Here is a 22101-nt window from a genome sequence, read left to right on the forward strand (position 1 = left end):
ACATACAGTCCAGGAGCAAAGTTGTTAAATGTCAAACCCTAGTAGAACTTGCATTGATTTTTGCACCCTAGCGCAGGCACCGGCACCCTAGCGCAGGCACCGGCACCCTAGCGCAGGCACCGGCACCCTAGCGCAGGCACCATACACTAGGCATCATCATCTTCTATACTCCAAACATCCAACTTCACATCCAACTGCAAAGTCAACTGAAAGTCCAACGACAGTTAAACTCATTATGTTCTCAAACCCAATTCTCCCCTTCACTCTCACATTATTCTTGCGATAAGTGCCCTTGTTTTATCAACCTTGCTCGATGCAAAATATTCAGTCATTGATTGCACTCTAGCTTTTGCTGTTTTGAAATGAATCTGACCTGTCATGGACCAGAGGCACTTGCTTGGCCATGCACGGGGCTTTCCCACGAAGGTCTCCGTTTTGTTTCAAGGCAGGCAGATCGTGGATAATGTCCCTTGTGGGCATTTAGGACAGAATGTGTGTTACCATGTAGGCAATTGTGTTTGTGTTCTGAGGATGCGAGTGTCTGTACTGTCTGCCTGCAGGATGTGTGTGGTAATGTAAACCCTTGTTTCTGCTCTGTTCAGAGGCTTGGAATATAACGGAGCGCTAGCTGTTCATGGGTAGAGGAGCAGCTGCACATCTCTCCCTCCCTCCTCCTACTTGTCTCTCTCACTCATCCTCTCTCCAACTCTCACTTTCTCCCTCTTCCTGCCTTCCTCTGGCCCTCTTTTGCTGCTCCTCCCCTCTGAGTGTGTGTGTGTGTGAGAGAGAGAGAGAGAGAGAGAGTGTGAGGCGGTGATGATCAGGAGTGGGGTGGGGGCTGGGATGCGTGGCTGCTGCCATCTCCATCAGCCAGTGTCTCTCTCACACACACACACACACATATACACACACATATATATGCACACACACACACACACACACTGAGCTGGTCCTCACTCACAGAGCGCTCAGCGACGTAGCGTCTCTACCATAGCCACACAGCTCCTGTCCTCTCCTCCATCACCTGGGACCCCGTAACAGCAGCAGCATTACAGGGACGTCTCCCCCTTCAGACCCTCTCCACTCCAGCATGGAGCAAGGGGAAGGCTCGCAGTCGCGACGGAGGGGTAAGTGCCTGGGCGACTCTCACCTGGAGGATTTTTTTTTACCCCCTAGAGTCAGACTTCTATCTCGCTACGCTTGACTTTCTTACCCCCCTAGATGCAGGCTGCTACCTAGTTATCATGGGCTGCAAAGGCTGCTGTACTAACCTATTGATTGGCTATTGACGGAGCGTTCTATGGTGTTCTATAGGTTTTCTGTAGTTGTCGGCTTTATGTTTTTGTTTTGTGTTAATTTCTCTCTTGTAGAATGTTTTACATTTGCATTTTATTCATTTAGCAGACGCTCTTATCCAGAGTGACTTACAGTTGTGAGGGCATACGTTTTTCCAAACTTGGTATTTTAAGTGGATTTATTTACCTGGGATGACATTTGATGTCTGTACTGGGCTTGAGTTGGAGTAAGGCGAGGTAAAGCGATTGAAGGGAATAGTTTCTGACTCCCACTCTATCTCTCTCTCTCTCGTACCGTGAACCATAGGCAAACTAACATTGGGAGTGCTAGGAAGCTTACTGTACAGAGCTTCCACTGAGGGGAGCTTAGTGGTTATAAATAGTGTGTGTGTGTGTGTGTGTGTGTGTGTGTCTGTGTGTGTGTCTGTGTGTGTGGCAATTTATTACCATAGAGACTGAGACGCTTGGCCTCCCTATTAGTTCACTGCTACCTGAAGCTCAGTCACACAGCACAGGTGCACGGTTTCCCTTCTTTCTTGTCTTCCTACTCCTCTCTGTTTGAAGGAAGCATGAATATCGACTCGTTTTGCAGAGGGATGTTCACCAATATTCCTGGTTTCTGACTTGGAAGGTTTCTTTTGCTGTGGGTCGGTTGCTGTTCCAATTTTGATACTAGTTAAACATAGGACTTAGAATGAGGTAATGCACAGTGTTGGCCATGTATTGCATTCTAAGTGGCATGCAATTGTGGATATTGGAACATAGACTTTATAGCATGGGTATTCAAATCTTGCCTCACGAGGTTCGGAGTAATGCTGTTTTTGTGTGCACCCACCTGGTGTCTCAGGTCTAAATCTTTCCCTGATTAGAGCAGGGATTCCCAAACTTTTGCCATTGTATGCTTCATTAGAGCACATTGGTTAGGTTTTACACAACTTTCACCAATGGCACAACAGCAAGACAGCAAGAAATATAGACGATTATTTGCAGAACCTGCCCCTTCATTGTCTGACCCTCAGGCCATTGTTTTGAAAAAGATGAATGTGTCCTCAATAACAAACCTGGTTAAATAAAGGCACTAATATTGTCAACCGTTGTATCAGAAATCTGTTGTGCAGCCTCTCGCTCTGATCAAAACATTTGCGAATAGGAAAGTTGTGAGAACTGAAATGTCGGCTACTGCTGTATTCCTGTATTCCTGTATTCCTGTATTCCTGTATTCCTGGCCTATTTCATGCAGTGCAAGTTATGCAACTTCTTTGATTGGATGGACTGGGATTGCATGGGTAGTTCTGGCATGTCTGCCTGTTGACACCTTGTAAATTGAATTTGAACAGCTAATCCTGTCTCATGATTGCAATTGAACTGTATAAATTCACCTTTGACTTCATTATTCCCATACCATTATTACAGAGAATCAGACAAATTATGCTACCCTCTGCCTATTGGCTACTTAGCTTATTCAAGTCTTTCTCAAAATACAAAAAAAAAGCTGTTCACCTGACTCGCCTTTCAAAGATATCTAGAAATGCACACGTTTTGTGCTCTTGTAGCAAGCAATCACCCCCCCATTGCTGACCACAAATGATCTATAACTGGGATAATAACTAACTAACTAGCAAAGGATATGATCAATTGTACAAATGTGGTCGCTAGCTCTCGCTTTGATCTCAAAACAAGCGCATCTACTCACGACTGCTGATGCTGTAAATACAGTCCAGTTCAAAGTGAATGGCAGATCCATACAATGGTCTATTTGCATATAAACCTACAGCAGCTCTGAGTCGTGCCTGTCAATGCAATAGAATCCTACTCTGATGGGCTCTGCCTGCAACAAAATATCTTGTATAGTTAGTTTTGCATAGCTCATTTTGTTTTCGGTATGTTGCACTGAAAGTGGCTAACATTGCGTTGATTCGATCACAATTCCCACAGTAAAAGGAAACATTGATAGTGCTAACTAACAGGGAAAACTCTAGAAAGTTCAGTGAAGTTCAATCTTGTGCTTCTCTGCGCGGGCTGATATTTCTTCTGGGCGGCAGTTCCGGGGGAGCTTCAATGGAACATTTTGTTGTAGGCCTTCATCCACAGCCTCAGTAAGATGTCTGCTGCAATAACAAAAGTTTTGACTGGGATATGCCTAACTGTCGGGTCTTTCTCAGTCCCTATATACACACAGTGCTGCAAAGGGTAGGCCCAATGTAAGACTCTTACATTACGATGCAGAAGAGACTTGTTTAATGCATGGCCAGGCAAAGCTCTGCGGTAGTTTGACTTTTATACTATGACGTAGATGCATCAATCCGTACTATGCAGTCTCCGACCAAGAGAACACCGTGAAAATGGCACCGCATGGGTCCCATATCTTCTATGTGAGCTGAACTGGGTCCGGACATGGTGTGTGAGCATTTGTTGTGCACGGATTTAGAGAGGAATGACGAGGATTCAGGTATTCTTCTAGAGCAGCCAGCCGAAGTTACGCAACATGGGGAGACACGCAACATCGCTGTGGAGAATAACAACCGCCTGCCCCATCAATGGACACGGTATACTCTTTCCCGAACCGCACCCTTTTAGACCTCTGTGTGTATCTCTTTCTCTCTTTCTCTCTCTCTCGTTAGTTAGTTAGTTCTCTGATTTGAAGAGGTAGACCAGTCCTTTGGTAGCTGCCTATCTTGAGAAGGGATGAATAGGCACGTACGACGCCAGCGATGATGTGCCCACATGTCCATAAACTAGGTCAGCAGTTTGGCCTTAGTAGGCTAGCCCATATGAAACTGGACCGTGTCTCCTGGGACTTTTCCAACTGCTCCCTCGACGTCCCTCCCCACTCCCTCCTTCAACACTCACCCACCCCCCACACACACACACATGCTCAAACTTTTAGATTCCTATATATTAGTCTTGACAGGAAGAAGAAGATAAAAAAAGTGTTGCTGTCCTACCAATCCAGTCAATTTAAAGGAGGAGTTAGGATGGAGTGTCACCTTGTTACCGTCCAAAAGTGGAAGTTGCGTCACAGGCTCTCTTTCCGTTCCCATGAAAACCGGAACATCCGGTTGTTGGGGACTGGGCACAGGCTAGTTGGCACATGGATCTATCCTGTGAGTGTCAGGGATCAGTGTCAATTCCTTTGGCATGGTGAGGATGTTTTAATGCTCACTGTGGGACTTTGTATCTTATCACCTGCTGTGATGTCTGCTGGGATGTCTCATGATTGGACATGATACAGGTTTTCTGCAGAGTCTTTGGGATTGATCGCTTAAGCAATAAAGCTTGAGGGAGTGTGGTATATGGCCAATATACCACGGCTAAGGACTGTTCTTGTGCACGACGCAACCCGGAGTGCCTGGATACAGCCCTTAGCCATGGAATATTGGCCATATACCACAAACCCCAGTGGAGCCTTATTGCTATCATAAACTGGTTATCAACGTAATTAGAGCAGTAAAAATAAATGTTTTGTCATACACGTCTGATATACTACGGCTGTCAGCCAATCAGCATTCAGGAGCTCGAACAACCCAATTTTAAAATCTACATTTATAGCTCTGGGAAACTGAGGATCGGTACAATGCGTTAGGTGTTTTATGTTGATTAGATTTATGAACTTCACCTGAACCTTTTTGAAGGTGTTCTTTAATATGGACGGGCTTATGACACCAGAACATGAATAACAAATGTTGACTTGTCTCTGAGCATTATGATCCCGTGTCGCTCAGTTGGTAGAGATTGGCTCTTGCAACACCAGGGTTGAGGGTTCAATTCCCACTGGGGAACAAGTATGAATTAGTTTGAAATGCACTCACTACTGTAAGTCAATCTGGATAAGATCGTCTGCTAAATTACTCAAATGTTAATGTATGCCATTTTTACTTTCACTTTCCACAGGTCATAGAACCACCTGCTATTGGAGCCATAAATAGTTGCTATAATCCCCCATTGAAAAGCAATCCTGACTTCCAGGATTCTGCTGGATCACTCCTCCGTTGACATCCTTACACTGTGGTTCTCTTACACACGTGGCATGGTGCAAGTAGAAAAGTACCACACTAATATTAGACACAGCACACAGGAATTAACCCTCGGTTCAAAGGGGATTTGATGACATTGGGATTTAGCGTCATTAAAGTCTGTAGATCGTACTGTCTGTCAGTGCAAGAGTGTGACATGGAATCGCTTCCTCTTGCCTCGGACGCCGCCACATATTCACTCACATTCCCTATATTTATGTTATCCTTCCCCACACACACGATCAAATGCCATAATATCTCTGCCGTCTAGTCCGCTTTAAAGGCCCCTATCACACAATGACATTCTGACTTTCTTTACAATTACCACAGGGCTTAGGCTGCAAGCTTCTTATTCCCAGCAGCTGGATCAAGCAGCAAAAGTTACTGATGAAAGCACACAGGTCACACTTCACCAGGTCTGAATGAATGAATTTGGTTGACTCACATACTCACATAAATGGGTGCGGAAAGGAGACACTGGCTATTGAGTGTGCTGAAACGTGAGACGCTCGCAAATGGTGTCTCGGTAGCGCCATACGTAGACCTACGGTATCTCAACCCCCATTTAGAGGCGGTCTGCAATTCTGCTTACTCTAAACACTTGCTCTGCGCGATGCTCTGCAGAATGCTGGGTAAAGGGCCGGCTCGGCTCACAGTTTGGTGCCAGAATGTTCTGTCCCCACACGCTGTTAGGCCTCAGGTGGGCGGAATGGCAGCGTAAGCTGTGGCCAGACACATGGAAGCAGCCAACTCTGACATTCCAGTCTGCTGTGTGTTGATATACAATTCCTCACAAGAGGAAATGTCATACTATTAGCCTCTGAAAACTAGCATTAGCTAAAGTAGTATTAGATAAAATATATGGGATGAATTATGCCTGTATGTTTAAGATGACTATTTTAGTGTTGCAAGGTGAACAATGTAGAGCCTTACATTGCCAAATAAATAGTGTAGTGATTGCTTAATGCAATTTAGTAGGCCCTAAAACATCTTATCAACCCTTTTTGAGGGAACTTTATTTAGCAAAACAGAATCATAAGATTGCGTAATTTGCTACAATTATCTCTCATTTTCTTTTGATAGTTGTAACAAGTCGGCTGTTAGGCCTGCTTTTGTAACACAGACCAAAATAACTCATTCCCATTGTTTGTTTAGTCTTCACGCTCTGTCTGGGTCTGTAGTTTTTCCTCTGTTGATGGTATGGGCTAGCCAGACTGACGCTAATGCTAAAACAGAACCCATTGGAAATGAGTGGCTAAATAAGAATAATATCCACTTGTCACTGCCCTCTGTAGCAGTCATCATTTTAGATTTTTTTTTAGCCAACTCTGTTTTTAGCCTCTGACCCAATGTATTCAATTAATATTTGTTGCTTCTAGCAAACTATAATTACATACTCGTACTACATGTTTTTGAACCATCTCAACCATGAGGAGGATATGTGTGTGTTTGTGATTCATCCAGAACTCCCATTACAAGCTGTACTAGCTGGATCAATGACCCATTACCACCAGACATCGATCACCATCATGGCCCCCCAATGTCCCAGTAAAGAAAATCTATGGGGCTGAGCTGAAACTCAGTGAAGTGAAAGTTGGATTCATTTTCTTGTCTTCCAAACATACTGGGTCCGTTTCCCGATAATGATGGAATTTAGGCGTACGAGTGTTTTTAACAATGGGCTCTATCCTACTGTGGCCAAAGATTTAACATACGTTTCCCAAAACACCACGCAGAGAGAATGTTCGCTAAGTGCGTCGTTTGAACATGCCGATACAGATGGGATCGAAAGAAAGGGAACGCTGCTTTTGAATCAGACTTGAATAGAGAATGCTATCTTAACATTAGATTTATTTCACAGTACTGATGACGGATCAGCTCCTCGAGCGATGGTATCACCTGCGGCTGAAAATACAACTCAATTGATTACACATGAAATGTATTTATATATGATTCAAATAGGCCTATAGCCTACTGTTTATCTTTTAATGCAGTCAGCTCGGTTTTCATTTGAATAATTTTTAAACTGTACGTCGCTTGTTTGTATCAATTGAAAACATATTGGCAACTTTGTATTTCTAAGTCAACTTTCTTCTGAAGTTATCTGTGGTCACAGAGAAACGGATAAACCATATGATTCAATGTTTTAGTGGAGATCTTCTGTGTATAAAGTGACACGGGAGGGTAAAGGTTATCTAACGGTGCACTTAGCTGTTCTACGAGTGGTCTGAGGCAGGGGTAGATCACGAGTCGCTTTCAAGTGCAACGTTAATAACGATGGTTTTGGGAAACAGCTTTGAGATTTACAAATGCTCCTATAAAGATTCTAGCGATTTTTAACTTTTGGGAAACCAGGCCCTGGTTGGTTTGAGCTTTTACCATACGTTTTCTGGTTGATCTCTGGTTGCTCTCTGGTTAACAGCCAGTTAACCTACCTCAGCCGATAGTCATTTTAATATTATCTTTTCCACTTCAATTACTTTAATGGAGGTTTGTTTTTTCAAAAAGTCTCTTCTGCTTCCACAGGCGATGGCATGCCAAAGGAAAGCAGTCCGTTCATAAACAACACAGACAATGACAAAGGAAATCTATACGATGGGAAGAACATGGCCCTCTTTGAGGTAACTGTCAACATCCAACAGCCTTGATTTATATATAATGTTATCTGTAGTATTTCATTTGACCTTTGACCTAAGCTTTGACTTAGGTCTGTTGGTCAGGGATTCAATGCTAAATGGAGTGAGACGACAACTGTGCGGCAGGGGCTTTCTCTGTTATTTCTATCCACTGTCTAATGCCGTTTGGCTGCTCTAACCTCTCTATGCTAGTGATACATTATATTGAATCCTATGAATAACATGAATTATGGACTATTTCTACTTCTCTACTATAATTTGATCCAGCAAAGATTTTCTAATCTCCTTTGATTTATCTACAGTTTCTAAATTCCTCTTGACCATTTCTCCCATCATTGCAGTTCTCAAGTTATTTCCTCGACCCTTATGCAGAGAGCTTGAATGCTAAGAGGTGTTATGACACTTTTTGTGTTATGGTATCTTTTTGCTCACAGGAAGAGATGGACAGCAACCCCATGGTGTCCTCTCTGCTCAACAAGCTGGCTAACTACACCAACCTCACCCAGGGGGTCAAAGAGCACGAGGAGGCAGACGACGACGAGGGGCCAGCCAAGACTAAGAAACCAGTCAAGGTAAGCCTGTTGTCTCCACACTGTGTGTACAATAACGTTTTAAAATTATATTTCTAAATTCTGAGATCCACTTAGTGACACAAGCCACTTCTGTGCACATCTGACTCCTACTGCCCGAGTTTGGTGATAATGACAAAGCAAATGTAATCCTCTCAACGTGGGAACTTTGTGGGTGTTCTGAAGTGTGGAGGAAATAGCTTTGTTTGGACTGTTGGTACTGTAGATGGTACTCTATACAATATCTTCAATTTAGTGTATCCCATCGTGCGTATTTTCTGCTGATTTATTGTACCTTTTAAAAACTGCTGAATGAATGATTGCAAAACAGGGTCTTTGACCAGAGCAAACATTCATTGTGCAGCACGTGTGCAGCACGAAGGACATGCAAACATTCCCACTTTGTTTGTCTACACTGTGATTGATCAGTGTTGCCTTTATACTTACTAACACAACTTCTTCTATCTATCCTAGACTATGGTGACCTCATGTATCAAAACACAAATAAGACCTTACTTTGTGGATCAGATGTCATTTATAACTATCTTTTGCAGATGAATTATTGGATACCATTATAAGACATCATTGCACAAAATATAGATGACTGAATTGTCTGTCACTCCCAAACAGAAGACACCTGCATTGGTACCCAATTTATTTTTGAATGTGTCAACTTACACTTCCCTGTATATATTAACGAACACCTAACTTTACAAGATTCACACTACTCCTTTCGACAACAGCAGCAATTACAAGGGTACATCGTGATGTTAGAGCAAGATCTTTCAGATACAAGGCCCAACTGGAATACTTTACCTTCAGAAATCAGGGCATGACAATCACACAGTGATTTAAGAAAGCCCGTTTTCACCTGTTAAGAACAAACTGTTTGTGTTTTTAACTAATAGAATTCAAAATGGATTCAATATTTTTTTTCTCACCCATCTATACACAATACCCCATAATGACAAAGTGAAATCATGTTTTTAGACATTTTTGCACATGAATGAACAGGGGCACGACCTATATTTTTGTTGAGGCATGAAATAGTAACCTATGAATACAATTATTAAAAATTAAAGTTTTTTTTATTTAATTGGTAAACCATTGTAGAAAACCAATTGTACACTCAAGGTTCTGCAACGGCAGTGCTGATCTATGGTACTCGGCTCCGCCTCATACCCATGACTCATACCTATGACCGCAGCAGAGCCGTGCAAAAGAGTTGTTTAGCACACTCTCTCGTGTACAAGTGCTTTATTCAGAATCTGTTTTTTAAATGTATTATTTTTCGCCTTTCACAGCCATTTAACTCTTACTGTTTTAAAGTCGCCATTGGCCTCATGGTGAAATCCCTGAGCGGTTTCCTTCCTCTCCGGCCACCAAGTTAGGAAGGACGCCTGCATCTTTGTAGTAACTGGGTCTGTTGATACACCATCCAAAGTGTAATTAATAACTACACCATGCTCAAAGAGAGATTGAATGTCTTTAAAAAAAAAAATGTTTTACCCATCTTCCAATAAGTGCCCTTCTTTGCAAGTCATTGGAAAATCCTCATGGTCTTTGTGGTTGAATCTGTGTTTGAAATTCACTTCACGACTGAGGGACCTTAAAGATAATTGTATGTGTGGGGTACAGATATGAGGTAGTCATTCAAAAATCATATTAAACATTATTATTGACATAGAATGAGTTCATGCAACTTATTATGTGATTTGTTAAGCACATTTTTACTTTACTTGCCATAAAAAAGGGGTTGAATACTTATTGACTCAAGACAGTTCAGCTTTTAATTTTGTATTCCGCTTTTGACATTATGGGGCATTGTGTGTAGATCAGGGATACATCATTTTAAAATTCAGTCTGTAACACCACAAAATGTGGAATAAGTCAAGAGGTGTGAATACTTTATGTATTATAGGTACTTATTTTTTTTAAATTGTACTAGTAGCAGTTGTTTTCATTAGTTGTATTGGTAGTTGTTACGGTTGTATTTATTAGTTCTTGTAGCAGTTGTTTTGTTGGAAAAATTACTTGTCATGCACAAAGTAGATGTCCTAGCCGACTTGCCAAAACTATAGTTTGTTAATTAACAAGAAATTTGTGGAGTGGTTGAAAAACAAGTTTTAATGAATCCAACCTAAGTGTATGTACACTTCTGTGTGTGTGTGTGTGTGTGTGTGTGTGTGTGTGTGTGTGTGTGTGTGTGTGTGTGTGTGTGTGTGTGTGTGTGTGTGTGTGTGTGTGTATGCTTTTTTTTTTTTTTTGACACGCTTGAAAATGCATCTCATGAGATGTCATCCTGTAAAATGTTAAATAAGTAAATACTTGTTATGCTCCAAGAAAGCCACCACCACACCCACATCCTCCCATAAAGAAATCAAACGACTCTGGCCACCACAACGACATCAAAAACACATTCTTGTCATATTTTTCACAGACCGTTGTTTTCTTCAGGAAATGTGGTCAAAACAGCAAGAATTGAATGCAGGTCAGAATCCGAAGTGGAGCCCTAGTTCTTTATGTGGTGCAACTCATTTTAACCAGAGCTCTGGTCACAAATAGTGCGCTATATGAGATAAGCTTTCATTTCGGACGCATCCTAGGTCTGAGTGTTGTGCAATAGGCTTTGCAGCACACCCCCTCCTGAAACAGTGTGATCGTTGAAGGGGCCTGTTTTTTTGTGTGTTCTTTTTGAACCTTTATTTAACTAGGCAAGTCGGTTCAGAATAAATACTTATTTACAATGACCGCCTACCCCGGCCAAACTCTAAACCGGACGACACTGGGCCAATTGTGCCCCGCCGTATGGGTCTCCCAATAACGGCCTGTTGTGATACAGCCTGGAATTGAACCAGGGTCTCTAATGACGCCTCTCGCACTGAGATGCAGTGCCTTAGACCGCTGCACATCTCGGGAGACCCAAGGGGCATGTGGTCCCATGGGGTGAAAAGCATGGTTGATAATCATTCATGCAATCTCTTTTTCTAATGGGCTGAATTCATCTGGTGTTCTGTTGCGTTATCTGGTGTTGTCCTTTAAAGGGGCAATCTACAGTTTGAACAATAACAAAGCGGACACCCCGCCACTGACTTGATCAACAGCTGAGGGATGTGGCTGGAGAAATATAACCACTCTCAAAGTCATGGACTGACCATCCATGATATAAACATTATAGGTTTAACCATTTTTTGAGCTGCACAGTGTTTTGTTTAAAATTACATTGTTTGCAAACAAATGCTTTTATTTGGGGTTTTGATGGTGTGACAGTTGAACTCAAGCTCATGAGGCTTCTAAGTTATTTTCTTCAAGAATCAATGGGTATTTACAGTGCATTCGGAAAGTATTCAGACCCCTTGACTTTTTACACATTTTGTTACATTACAGCCTTATTCTAAAATTGATGAAATAGTTTTTTCCCCCATCAATCTACACACAATACCCCATAATGACATAGCAAAAACAGGTTTTTAGATTTTTTTGCAAATGTATAAAAAAAACACATGGGAATTTCTCCCATTCTTCTCTGCAGATCCTCTCAAGCTCTGTCAGGTTGGATGGGGAGTGTCGCTGCACAGCTATTTTCAGGTCTCTCCAGAGATGTTTGATCGGGTTCAATTTTGGGCTCTGGCTGGGCCACTCAAAGACATTCAGAAACTTGTCCCGAAGCCACTCCTGCGTTATCCTGCTTAGGGTCATTGTTCTGTTGGAAGGTGAACCTTTGCCCCTGTCTGAGATCCTCAGCATTCTGGAGCAGGTTTTCATCAAAGAGCACTCTGTACATTGTCCGTTCATCTTTCCCTCGATCCTGACTAGTCTCCCAGTCCCTGCCGCTGAAAAACATCCCCACAGCATGATGCTGCCACCAACATGCTTCACTGTAGGGATGGTGCCATGTTTCATCCAGACGTGATGCTTGGTATTCAGTCCAAAGAGTTCAATCTTGGTTTCTTCAGACCAGATAATCTTGTTTCTCATTCTCTGAGAGTCGTTTAGGTGCCTTTTGGCAAACTCCAAGCGGGCTGTCGTGCCTTTTTTACTGAGGAGTGGCATCCGTCTGGCCACTCTACCATAAAGGCCTGATTGGTGGAGTGCTGCAGAGATGGTTGTCCTTCTAGAAGGTTTTCCCACCTCCACAGAGGAACTCTGGAGCTCTGTCAGAGTGACATTCGGGTTCTTGGGCCCCTCCATGACCAAGGCCCATCTCCCCAATTGCTCAGTTTGGCCGGGCGGCCAGCTCTAGGAAGAGTCTTGGTGGTTCCAAACTTCTTCCATTTAAGAATGATGGAGGCCACTATGTTCTTGGGGACCTTCAATGCTGCAGACATTTTTTGGTACCCTTCCCTAGATCTGTGCCTCGACACAGTCGTGTCTCAGAGCTCTACGGACAATTCTTTCAACCTCATGGCTTGGTTTTTGCTTTGACATGCACTGTCAACTGTGAGACCTTATATAGACAGGTGTGTGCCTTTCCAAATCATGTTCTGTCAATTGAATTTACCACAGGTGGACTCCAATCAAGTTGTAGAAACATCTCAAGGATGATCAATGGAAACAGGATGCACTTGAGCTCAATTTTGAGTCTCATAGCAAAGTGTCTGAATACTTATGTAAATAATTCTGTTATTTTTTTTAGACATTTGCTAACATATTTAAAACCTGTTCACTTCGTCATTATGGGCTATTGTTAGTAGATTGATGAGGACAACAGTTATTTAACACGTTTTAGAATAAGGCTGTAATGTAACAAAATGTGGAAAAAGTCAAGGGGTCTGAATCATTTCCGAATGCACTGTAGCATAAATTTACAAGTAAAAAAAGGATGTTTATGAACAAACCTCATTCTCTTCCACGGGTCTGACACAACCCAGCCCTTTATACTCCTTCTCTCACGGTTTCAGCCTGGAGGAACCTTTTAGTAAGTTGTTCTTCCAAGTCAGTTTGTTGCTAAAAATCTAAAGAAAATAGCCACACTGTTTTCCAAGAGGTGCTGCAATTCCACAGCCTCTGTCCCATGCCAATTGCCCCATCACATTTTCTGCATGGAGACCAGATGCGGATAGACATTTCTGATTGGTGCTAGAGTGCCAAGGATGGAGTGAGAATAACACCCCTGGCCTGGCCAGGTCTCCACTCTCAGAACAGGATAGTGGGACTTTCCTTTAGTTATAGATTGAGAGATGGTCGAAAAAGTAGCTACAACTTTGAAGAAATAGGAGACGGTACTCTACATTCAGGTCCTTTTCCGTTTATTTTAACAATCGCGGTACCCCCTCCTTTTTTTTTGAGCTGTTGCGAAACTTCTCTTTTTCTGGAATGGATCTGTGAGGGCGATACCTGTGATGAAAGTTCTGGAAAGTTTAATCACGGTGCAGGGTAGAACTGTTTGCTTCGCTGTACGTTTTCCAGTAGGTGATAAGGTCAAGCTATTATACTCTGAGAATGGGACATTTTCCTCTAGCAACAATGCTTGTACTGTATCTCCATGACTCCTAGGTATATTTTTGACCTTGAATGCATTTATTTATGTATTCAATAATTGGTGGGGTGTTTGATTTCAATTGCGGGAAACAAGGATTTAATTCAATGTATCTTACAAACGTGTTATTAAGCTCCTGGCCAAGGCAATGCGTCATATAAGGCACCAGACCAGACAATAATATTTAATGGTTGAAGAAAAATGCATTTTCCGATGCTTTTCACTTGGGCCTTTTGTCCTAGTAGTGGGTCTGAGTAATATTATAGTTGCGTGGTACACTATGATGGGGCATGTTTACCCCCATATCAAATTGTCATGTCGGATAATGAAAAGCAATATCTTAAATGTAATCCATTTCTAAATGCTACAGTAGTTGAATATGATTTGATATCGTGAAACTGATCTCCTTTACCTGTCGTCACCCTGCCCCCCCTCCCTTCTCAGAGTCCTGCGTTGGGCACATTAATCGGGGTGTACCTGCCCTGTCTGCAGAACATCCTGGGGGTCATTCTGTTCCTGCGCCTCACCTGGATCGTGGGCACCGCTGGCATCATGGAGTCCCTGGCCATTGTGGTTATGACCTGTTCCTGTGTAAGTAATATAATTATTTATCCAAACCTGGTCACGCGTGCATACATTTTATGTATGGGGGCCCCGGGAATCGAACCCACCTGATCTTGCCTCCTCTCGCCTGCCTTCCATCTTTGAGGACATGTATTTCCATTGTTCAAGTGGTAACTCAACCATCTTGTCAATATAATAGATCATCTTTGGTGATACTATTTATTTCAAAAGCTCCCTTTTGTACAACATCTTTGAAGGCTGTGGTCATTGATGTGAATGCTAACAGTATGTATATTATAAACTGTGCAGACAATGCCATCAGAATCTGCAAAATTACCAACCCATTATGAATTAGTGGGGTGGTGTTGTGTTAGTGTGAGAAAGAGAGCGGGAGAAAGATTGAGAGGGAGTGAGTGATTTAGTCAGTCCTGGTCACTGATCCCCCTATATTTAGCTGTGAAGCTCGACTTAGAGCGACGTAGAGCTCCCGCTACTGATGACACCTGGCAGCTTGATATCTAATCTTCTCTGTCTTGTCTCGCCACAAGCCTCGCTGACACACAGGGGCCTGGCTATATTTATTAACCCAGCCCCCTCAGACAATGGTTTCTCAAAGCCTTGGTGCGGCGGGAGAGAGAAAGGCTTAAGGCTAGGCTCAAGATTGAGCCCTTCCTGTCTTTGCGCTATCGGACGGAAGTACTCTCCTCCTCGCCCATCGGCTTAAGAGCTATGAACAATAGAAGCCACGCGACTCCCAGTGTGTTACCCAATGACTGTAATGGATTGAGCAGCTTTAGTGTGTGTGTGTGTGTGTGTGTGACACGAGTCTGTTGCTGTCTCTATGATCACTAAATAATAGTAGGCTTTACTAAGTAATAGTAGGCTTTAATTGTGATTGGCATACAGTTTAGCAGTGGTGTGAACCAATATTGTTTTGGACATGTGGAAGATAAGTTCACACAACCATGAATAAATGCATTCTGTCCTCTGGTAGTAATAATGAAGAAATGGTTTCTAACTTTCTACATGGCTAAATGCAAAGTATGTCAGTAAAGAATTGAAAGAATAGCCTACAGGAGAGGTGAGGGTTCTACATGGAACCCAAAAGGGTTCTACCTGAAACCAAAAGGGTTCTACCTGAAACCAAAATGGTTCTATCTGGATCCAAAAAGGGTTCTTCAAAGGGTTCTTCTATGGGGACAGCCGAAGACCCCTTTTTAGGTTGTTGATGGCACCTTTTTTTCTGAGTGTCGTTTGTGTCTTCAAAGATACACACATTCATCCTGTTCACTTCCACCTGGCTAGACATACACTGGACAGCACTTTCCATTTCACTCATTCCACACAACAGACACCAATGTAGCCTTCTGTTGAATGCTGCTTCCATTCAAATGGATAAGCTGTTTTTAGGGGGTAAATTGCCAGCTAATTGGCTTTTCTCCAGTTCAGCACATGGCCTGAAAGAAAAGCAGGAAGCAGGGGACAGGGATTTATTTTGGTCAATCATTGCCACCCGTGTCAGCTCAAGGGCAGGAGGAGTGTTATGTAACCACCAACCAGTTAGATACAAATATCCTTGAAACCCGTTAAACACTCCCGAAACAGACCAATTTCACGAAAACGGGGTTCATATCAATTACCCAGCCGCCCACGATTGTGTTCCCAAAGCTGTATAAGCCATAGCTGAGACATTTAGCCACTAAATGTAGGATAAGCTCCCCTTTTGATTATTTTTCTGTAGATTCCATGAGGTTTAGATTCAAAAATACAGCTCCTGCTGAACCTAATCTAATATTTAGAGATTTCGCTCTCTTTGCAGACAATGCTGACCGCCATATCAATGAGTGCCATTGCTACGAATGGTGTGGTTCCAGGTAGGTTTCCAACATGGATAATGGTACATTTCTACTTTTTCAAAATAAAATTGAGCTGCCCTATAATTCCCTTCACCTCAAGACATTACGTTGAATTTCAACTTCAAGATTAAATCGATTAGTGAGTTGGGTTCCAGCACCAGAGGGAACAATATATACCATTACACTACACCCTAAAGTGAGTTCCCCAAAGGCTGTTGTTGTGACTGACTCTGTCCCCCGTTGTTGGTCTGTAGCTGGAGGCTCCTACTACATGATCTCCAGGTCCCTGGGGCCAGAGTTCGGCGGGGCCGTGGGGCTCTGCTTCTACCTGGGGACCACTTTCGCTGGCTCCATGTACATCCTCGGTACTATAGAGATTCTACTGGTGAGTATCCTTTGCAAAGATACCATCATTTTTGTGACCACCTGCTCTGAACCGATAACAACACTGCCAGATAAGGCTGGTTTTTGAACGTGCAAAAACGCTGTACCTTTACTGAACTGAACTTCCCTGATGACACCCCATCTCCCTTCTCTTCCCAGACCTACATTGTGCCTAGCGCGGCCATCTTCAAGGCAGAGAAGAAGGAGGATGAGGCTGAGGCACTGCTCAACAACATGCGGGTGTATGGCACCTGCTGCCTCACCCTCATGTCCCTGGTGGTGTTCGTGGGTGTCAAGTACGTCAACAAGCTGGCCTTGGTCTTCCTGGCCTGTGTCATTCTCTCCATTCTGGCCATCTACGCCGGAGTCATCAAGACCGCCTTCGAACCACCAGACTTCCCGTGAGTCTAAACTCACAGCCTTGTATAAAAATACCACCAGAAACATCTAGAAGAGATCACACACATTACACTTACCTCGGATCCTACGTCTCCTCAGAACGTCTAAGGTCTCTGTTTTTTTTGTTTGTCAAATGTAATATTTCAATGTTTCGTTCTATATCCTCCTCCCAGCATTTGCCTGTTGGGGAACCGCACGCTGCAGAACCACAACTTCGACCAGTGCTTGAAGACGATGGAGGTGGACAACGTGACGGTCACCACCAAGCTGTGGTCCCTGTTCTGTGACTCTCCAGACCTCAACGCCACCTGCAACGAGTACTTCACCCTAAACAACGTCACTGTGATCCAGGGCATCCCTGGCCTGACGAGCGGTGTCATCAGAGGTGACGGGCTACCTTTACAAAGATTGTTTTAGACGGTGGCTATCTGCTCTATTCATGAATTGGCATTTTGTTACGGCAGATTTCTCCTAATGCATGTAATGAGGTCTACAAAACTGATTTGGGATGAAATTATCCAACAAACTTTGATTGTGCGATAAACTATACCTTAATGTAAAGCATGTGCTTCCTCTGTCTTACGACCCCTATCCTAATGGAAACCCTGATTACGATCATTAGTTTATTTGTAAAGCATAATGCCGTATGTGCTCCCACTATATTGTCTTTTTTTGTAAAAAATGTTTAACCTTTATTTAACTAGGCAAGTCAGTTAAGAACAAATTCTTATTTTCAATGACGGCCTAGGAACAGTGGGTTAACTGCCTGTTCAGGGGCAGAACGACAGATTTGAACCTTGGGGATTTGAACTTGGGGATTTGAACTTGCAACCTTTCAACCTTTCAGTTACTAGTCCAACACTCTAACCACTAGGCTACCCTGCCGCCCCTTTTGAAGCGCTTGTGAAAATTAGATTAGGAAGATGTACAGGAAGCGTGATCCATTCCTGAGATCCAACAGAGTGATGCTTGAAGAAAGTCTTGTCGAAGTGTTCCCTGGCTTATTTACTGACAGGATCTTTTTTTATATGACAGATGGGACTGTCTTCAGTTCAGTCAGCCCAGTATCATCTAGATCCATCATAGATTTATGCTGAACTGCAGGGTTACCACAGCCGCCAGAAGTCATAGTTTTGGGTTACCACAACGTCCAAGATGTTCAGGACATTCCAAATCTCTGACATTGATGTCCACTCCCCCATCATCACTTCCAAAGTCCTCAAATTCCCGAAGTTATGGAATTGGGCGTGTGCTGGCAGGTGATTGATGAGTTCCATATGAACTCTGTGTTCTTCCTTCAGAGGATAGGGACTAGTGATCTTTCTTTCTCTCTTCTTCTCGCTCTCTTTTTCCCCTTCCTTCTCTTCTCCCTCCCTCTCTCTCTCTTAACCACCCTCCACCCCCCTCCATCTCCCCCATCCCTCTCCCATCGCTCCATCTCCCTCTGCTCCATCCCACTCCCTCTCCCACCTCTTTTCTCCCTATCTCCTAACCACCCCTCCTCCCCCTCATATAGATAACATCTGGGGGGACTACGGTCCTAACGGCATGCTGGTAGAGAATAAGCACCAGGCATCAGAGCCGGCTGCAGACACATCCCAGGACATCTACATGCCATACGTGGCCAACGACATCACCACCTTCTTCACCCTGCTGGTGGGGATCTACTTCCCCTCCGTCACTGGTACGTTCACATGGATATCCACTTGTCAGGGAAGCGTTGCTAGGGTACACAATGGTGGATTTTTGTAGGTGGAAGGTGCTCTTTGGGAAAGGGATTAAGACCAAGGCACATTCACTTGTTTCAATTGGTTATTCGCTTAACACTTTAGAAGAACGTTCATTAATAAGTAGTAAGTAAGCAAGCATAAGTAAGCTATTTATAACTTTTTTAAATATTAAAAAAACATTTTTTTTTACATGAACTGTTGTTGCCGTGTTGATGGTAGACAGTAACCCGACCTAGACCCACCAAAGTACAACCTGCAGCACAGCTCTTACACAGCTCTTACTTTCTTACTTTAATGTTATAATACTTGCTTTCCCCTCTTCACAGGAATCATGGCTGGATCCAACAGGTCTGGTGATCTGAGGGACGCCCAGAAGTCCATCCCCATAGGAACCATCATGGCCATCGCCACCACCACCTTCATCTGTATCTTTAATGACAGCAACAACAGCCCAACCATCCACGTGTCTAATAGGACACATTTAAGCACCTACCAAATTATTATAAAACATGACAAGTCAATGTGTTGTTATATGTAAACTGTAAAGCTAGGTTGTATTCATTTGGGCACTCCATAGCAAAACGTAGCAAAACATTTTGCAATGGTAATCACAATTGAGAATTCCTTGTTGGACAAGTCCAGGTAGTCTCTCCCTGCTATACTCTAATCCATGTGGTACTCAAATGAATGTGACCCTGGCTGGTTTTTCACCTATGGTCCTCTGGAGGCCAATTTCCTTAATTGCGTCACCCAGACATTTCCTCTGTCATACTGTTTGGCGCCTGCATCGAGGGAGTGGTGCTCAGAGACAAGTAAGTGCTGTTTCACATTTCGCACTTGGTATGAAAGCAGCACAAATGTCTTGTTTATTTCTTGAGCCTCATCTGGACGTTCAATCTTTGCTTGAATTATTGTAGTTACCTTAAAAACTCCTGTTTTCTTAAGTAGGAACAGACCATGGGTTAAGGTGTCGTTAAGCGATAAGAAGCCCAAATAGTTTTTTGGGACATTGAAAAATTGGTTTGAAAACATCACAGTTTCCCCTTAAAAAAGCTATTTGTCTGTGACACATAGTAGCCCCTTGTTGCACATAGCACTGTTAGGTTAAGAGTTCAAGTTAATTACACTGGGCACACAATGGTCAACGGGTTTCTGTCTAGCTGGCAAGGTATTTTTCTACTTTCAGCAGCTTGGGTATGCATGTCTCTGTGTGTATGTGCGTATTGTCTGAGTAATTTTCTAATGAATACGTGTGTGTGTGTGTGTGTGTGTGTGTGTGTGTGTGTGTGTGCGCCCGTCTGTCCTAGGTTTGGGGACTCGGTCAAAGGGAACCTGGTGATTGGCATCCTTGCTTGGCCTTCCCCCTGGGTGATTGTGATTGGCTCGTTCTTCTCCTGCTGTGGAGCAGGTCTGCAGAGTCTCACTGGAGCCCCCCGGCTGCTGCAGGCCATCGCACGAGACGGCATTGTGCCATTCCTACAGGTCAGAACACACACACACACACTGTAGACACACACTGTAGACACACACACAGGAACACACACACTAACTCTCTGGAATTTCCCTGTGTCCCAGGTGTTTGGTCATGGCAAAGCTAATGGAGAGCCCACCTGGGCCCTGCTGTTGACTGGTGGGATCTGTGAGATCGGCATCCTCATTGCCTCTCTGGACGCTGTCGCCCCCATCCTCTCCATGTGAGTACCCCCATTTACTATCATCTCCATCTCCTCCCTCTTCTCTCCTGGTCTCAAACCCCTCTCCACTTGTCTGTCTGACTTTCTCCACCCCTTTCTCAACTTTTATTCCCATCTACCTCTCTCCCTCTCTCTCTACCTTTCTCTTTCTTTCCCTTCTTCCTTCCATCCCTCCCTCTCACACTTGCTTTCCCATCTATTGTAGCCTAAAAGTAGTGTTGCAGAACTGGTCTCTGGAGGTTTACTGACAAATGGTAGTCGTGTGTAATCTTACCACTTCCTCATTGTGTATCTCTCTCTCACTCTCAGGTTCTTTTTGATGTGCTACCTGTTTGTCAACCTGGCCTGTGCCCTCCAGACACTGCTGCGCACCCCTAACTGGAGACCCCGCTTCAAGTTCTACCACTGGTAAACGGGAGCCCCTCTCTCTCTCTCTATATGGTGCTGCTGGCTGTTCGAATGCCCTCTCAAATTAGCTTCACTGTTTTCTCCTGCTTTCTCAAGTACTATAGCAGTCTCTGTTAGCCTAGCAGCAAACCTCCTTACTCTACCTGAGAATGTTGTAATTGAGCTGAGTGGCAGACCCGCCCCCGAGAACACATTCTCTTTCTCTCTCTCTTGCTCACTCTCACTCACTCCCTCTCCATCTCTCTGAGATGCTGAAACTTCTTTGCAATTCGCCTCATTCATGGGGCACCCGCGCTCCTGCCGTTCTGTTGGTCACTCACGTGCCGTTTTCCTCACACAGCCCACCGCCCTTCTCCTGACCGGCGACACTAGCTGCCAGTCGGAAGCAAGATGCTTTTTTGTAGCTATTAAGAAGTAGAATGCCTAATAAAAACATGTCCCAAGAACTCTGCTCATCACAACTCAAATTACAAAATCATCAGTACTGACTTCCCACTCGTGTATGTAGTAAATAAGTAGTGAAACAGCATATTATTGAGTAGAACTTGTAAGAACTTGGCCAGGTCGCAGTTGTAAATGAGAACTTGTTCTCTACTAGCCTACCTGGATAAATAAAGGTCAAATAAAAAAATACTAAGTTCATTTTTTTTCATGAGTTTGTGGTGATATACTGGCACCTGGTGGTGACTAGAAGCAATTGCATAATATGAACTATTACGAATTGATGGTCCTTTAAAATAATTATTACTGCTTGTAAAACTTCTTGAAAGTCCTTGAATTTGACTTGCCACTGCCTCCACCCCTACTCGACAGCATAAAACTCATTACCCTAAACTGGCCAAGTATTCAAGGTCCACCCTTCAGCTCGTGTAAGCTTGTATAGTGAATGCACACACAAACACACCTGTATGGCGTGTCCAGCGATAAATGGATCTGTACTAAAACAGAGAAAGGTATTTGCTGTCTGGGATTAAGGTTCACAGTAACAGTAAGTATATACCACAGTAAAGCCCAATTGTGAGCTGCTGAGCTATTCCATGGAACGAGCTCAGTTGTTTGCAGTGCTATGGTGCA

At 43.5% G+C, this 22101-nt stretch overlaps 1 protein-coding gene across 6 annotated transcripts in view; it reads left to right on the forward strand.

Annotated features, from left to right (window-relative positions):
- The window catches only part of slc12a7b (solute carrier family 12 member 7b), a 64497-nt gene that overhangs the window by 24514 nt on the left and 17882 nt on the right, over nucleotides 1-22101 (forward strand). For 5 of the 6 annotated variants that reach the window (XM_021562705.2, XM_021562701.2, XM_021562706.2 and 2 more), the window contains exons 2-14: nucleotides 7835-7929; nucleotides 8379-8516; nucleotides 14437-14583; nucleotides 16376-16430; nucleotides 16667-16797; nucleotides 16956-17197; nucleotides 17369-17580; nucleotides 18712-18879; nucleotides 19252-19350; nucleotides 19680-19737; nucleotides 20233-20407; nucleotides 20501-20619; nucleotides 20929-21027. In XM_021562705.2, the coding sequence (XP_021418380.1) occupies nucleotides 7835-7929; nucleotides 8379-8516; nucleotides 14437-14583; nucleotides 16376-16430; nucleotides 16667-16797; nucleotides 16956-17197; nucleotides 17369-17580; nucleotides 18712-18879; nucleotides 19252-19350; nucleotides 19680-19737; nucleotides 20233-20407; nucleotides 20501-20619; nucleotides 20929-21027 (1738 nt within the window). Of the gene's footprint in view, nucleotides 1-995; nucleotides 1128-7834; nucleotides 7930-8378; nucleotides 8517-14436; nucleotides 14584-16375; nucleotides 16431-16666; nucleotides 16798-16955; nucleotides 17198-17368; nucleotides 17581-18711; nucleotides 18880-19251; nucleotides 19351-19679; nucleotides 19738-20232; nucleotides 20408-20500; nucleotides 20620-20928; nucleotides 21028-22101 lie in introns of those variants that run through there. The other variant, XM_021562704.2, reaches the window with a different exon arrangement.

This window comes from Oncorhynchus mykiss, chromosome 15 (genome assembly GCF_013265735.2).
Source record: "Oncorhynchus mykiss isolate Arlee chromosome 15, USDA_OmykA_1.1, whole genome shotgun sequence".
Taxonomy (NCBI): Eukaryota; Metazoa; Chordata; class Actinopteri; order Salmoniformes; family Salmonidae; genus Oncorhynchus; species Oncorhynchus mykiss.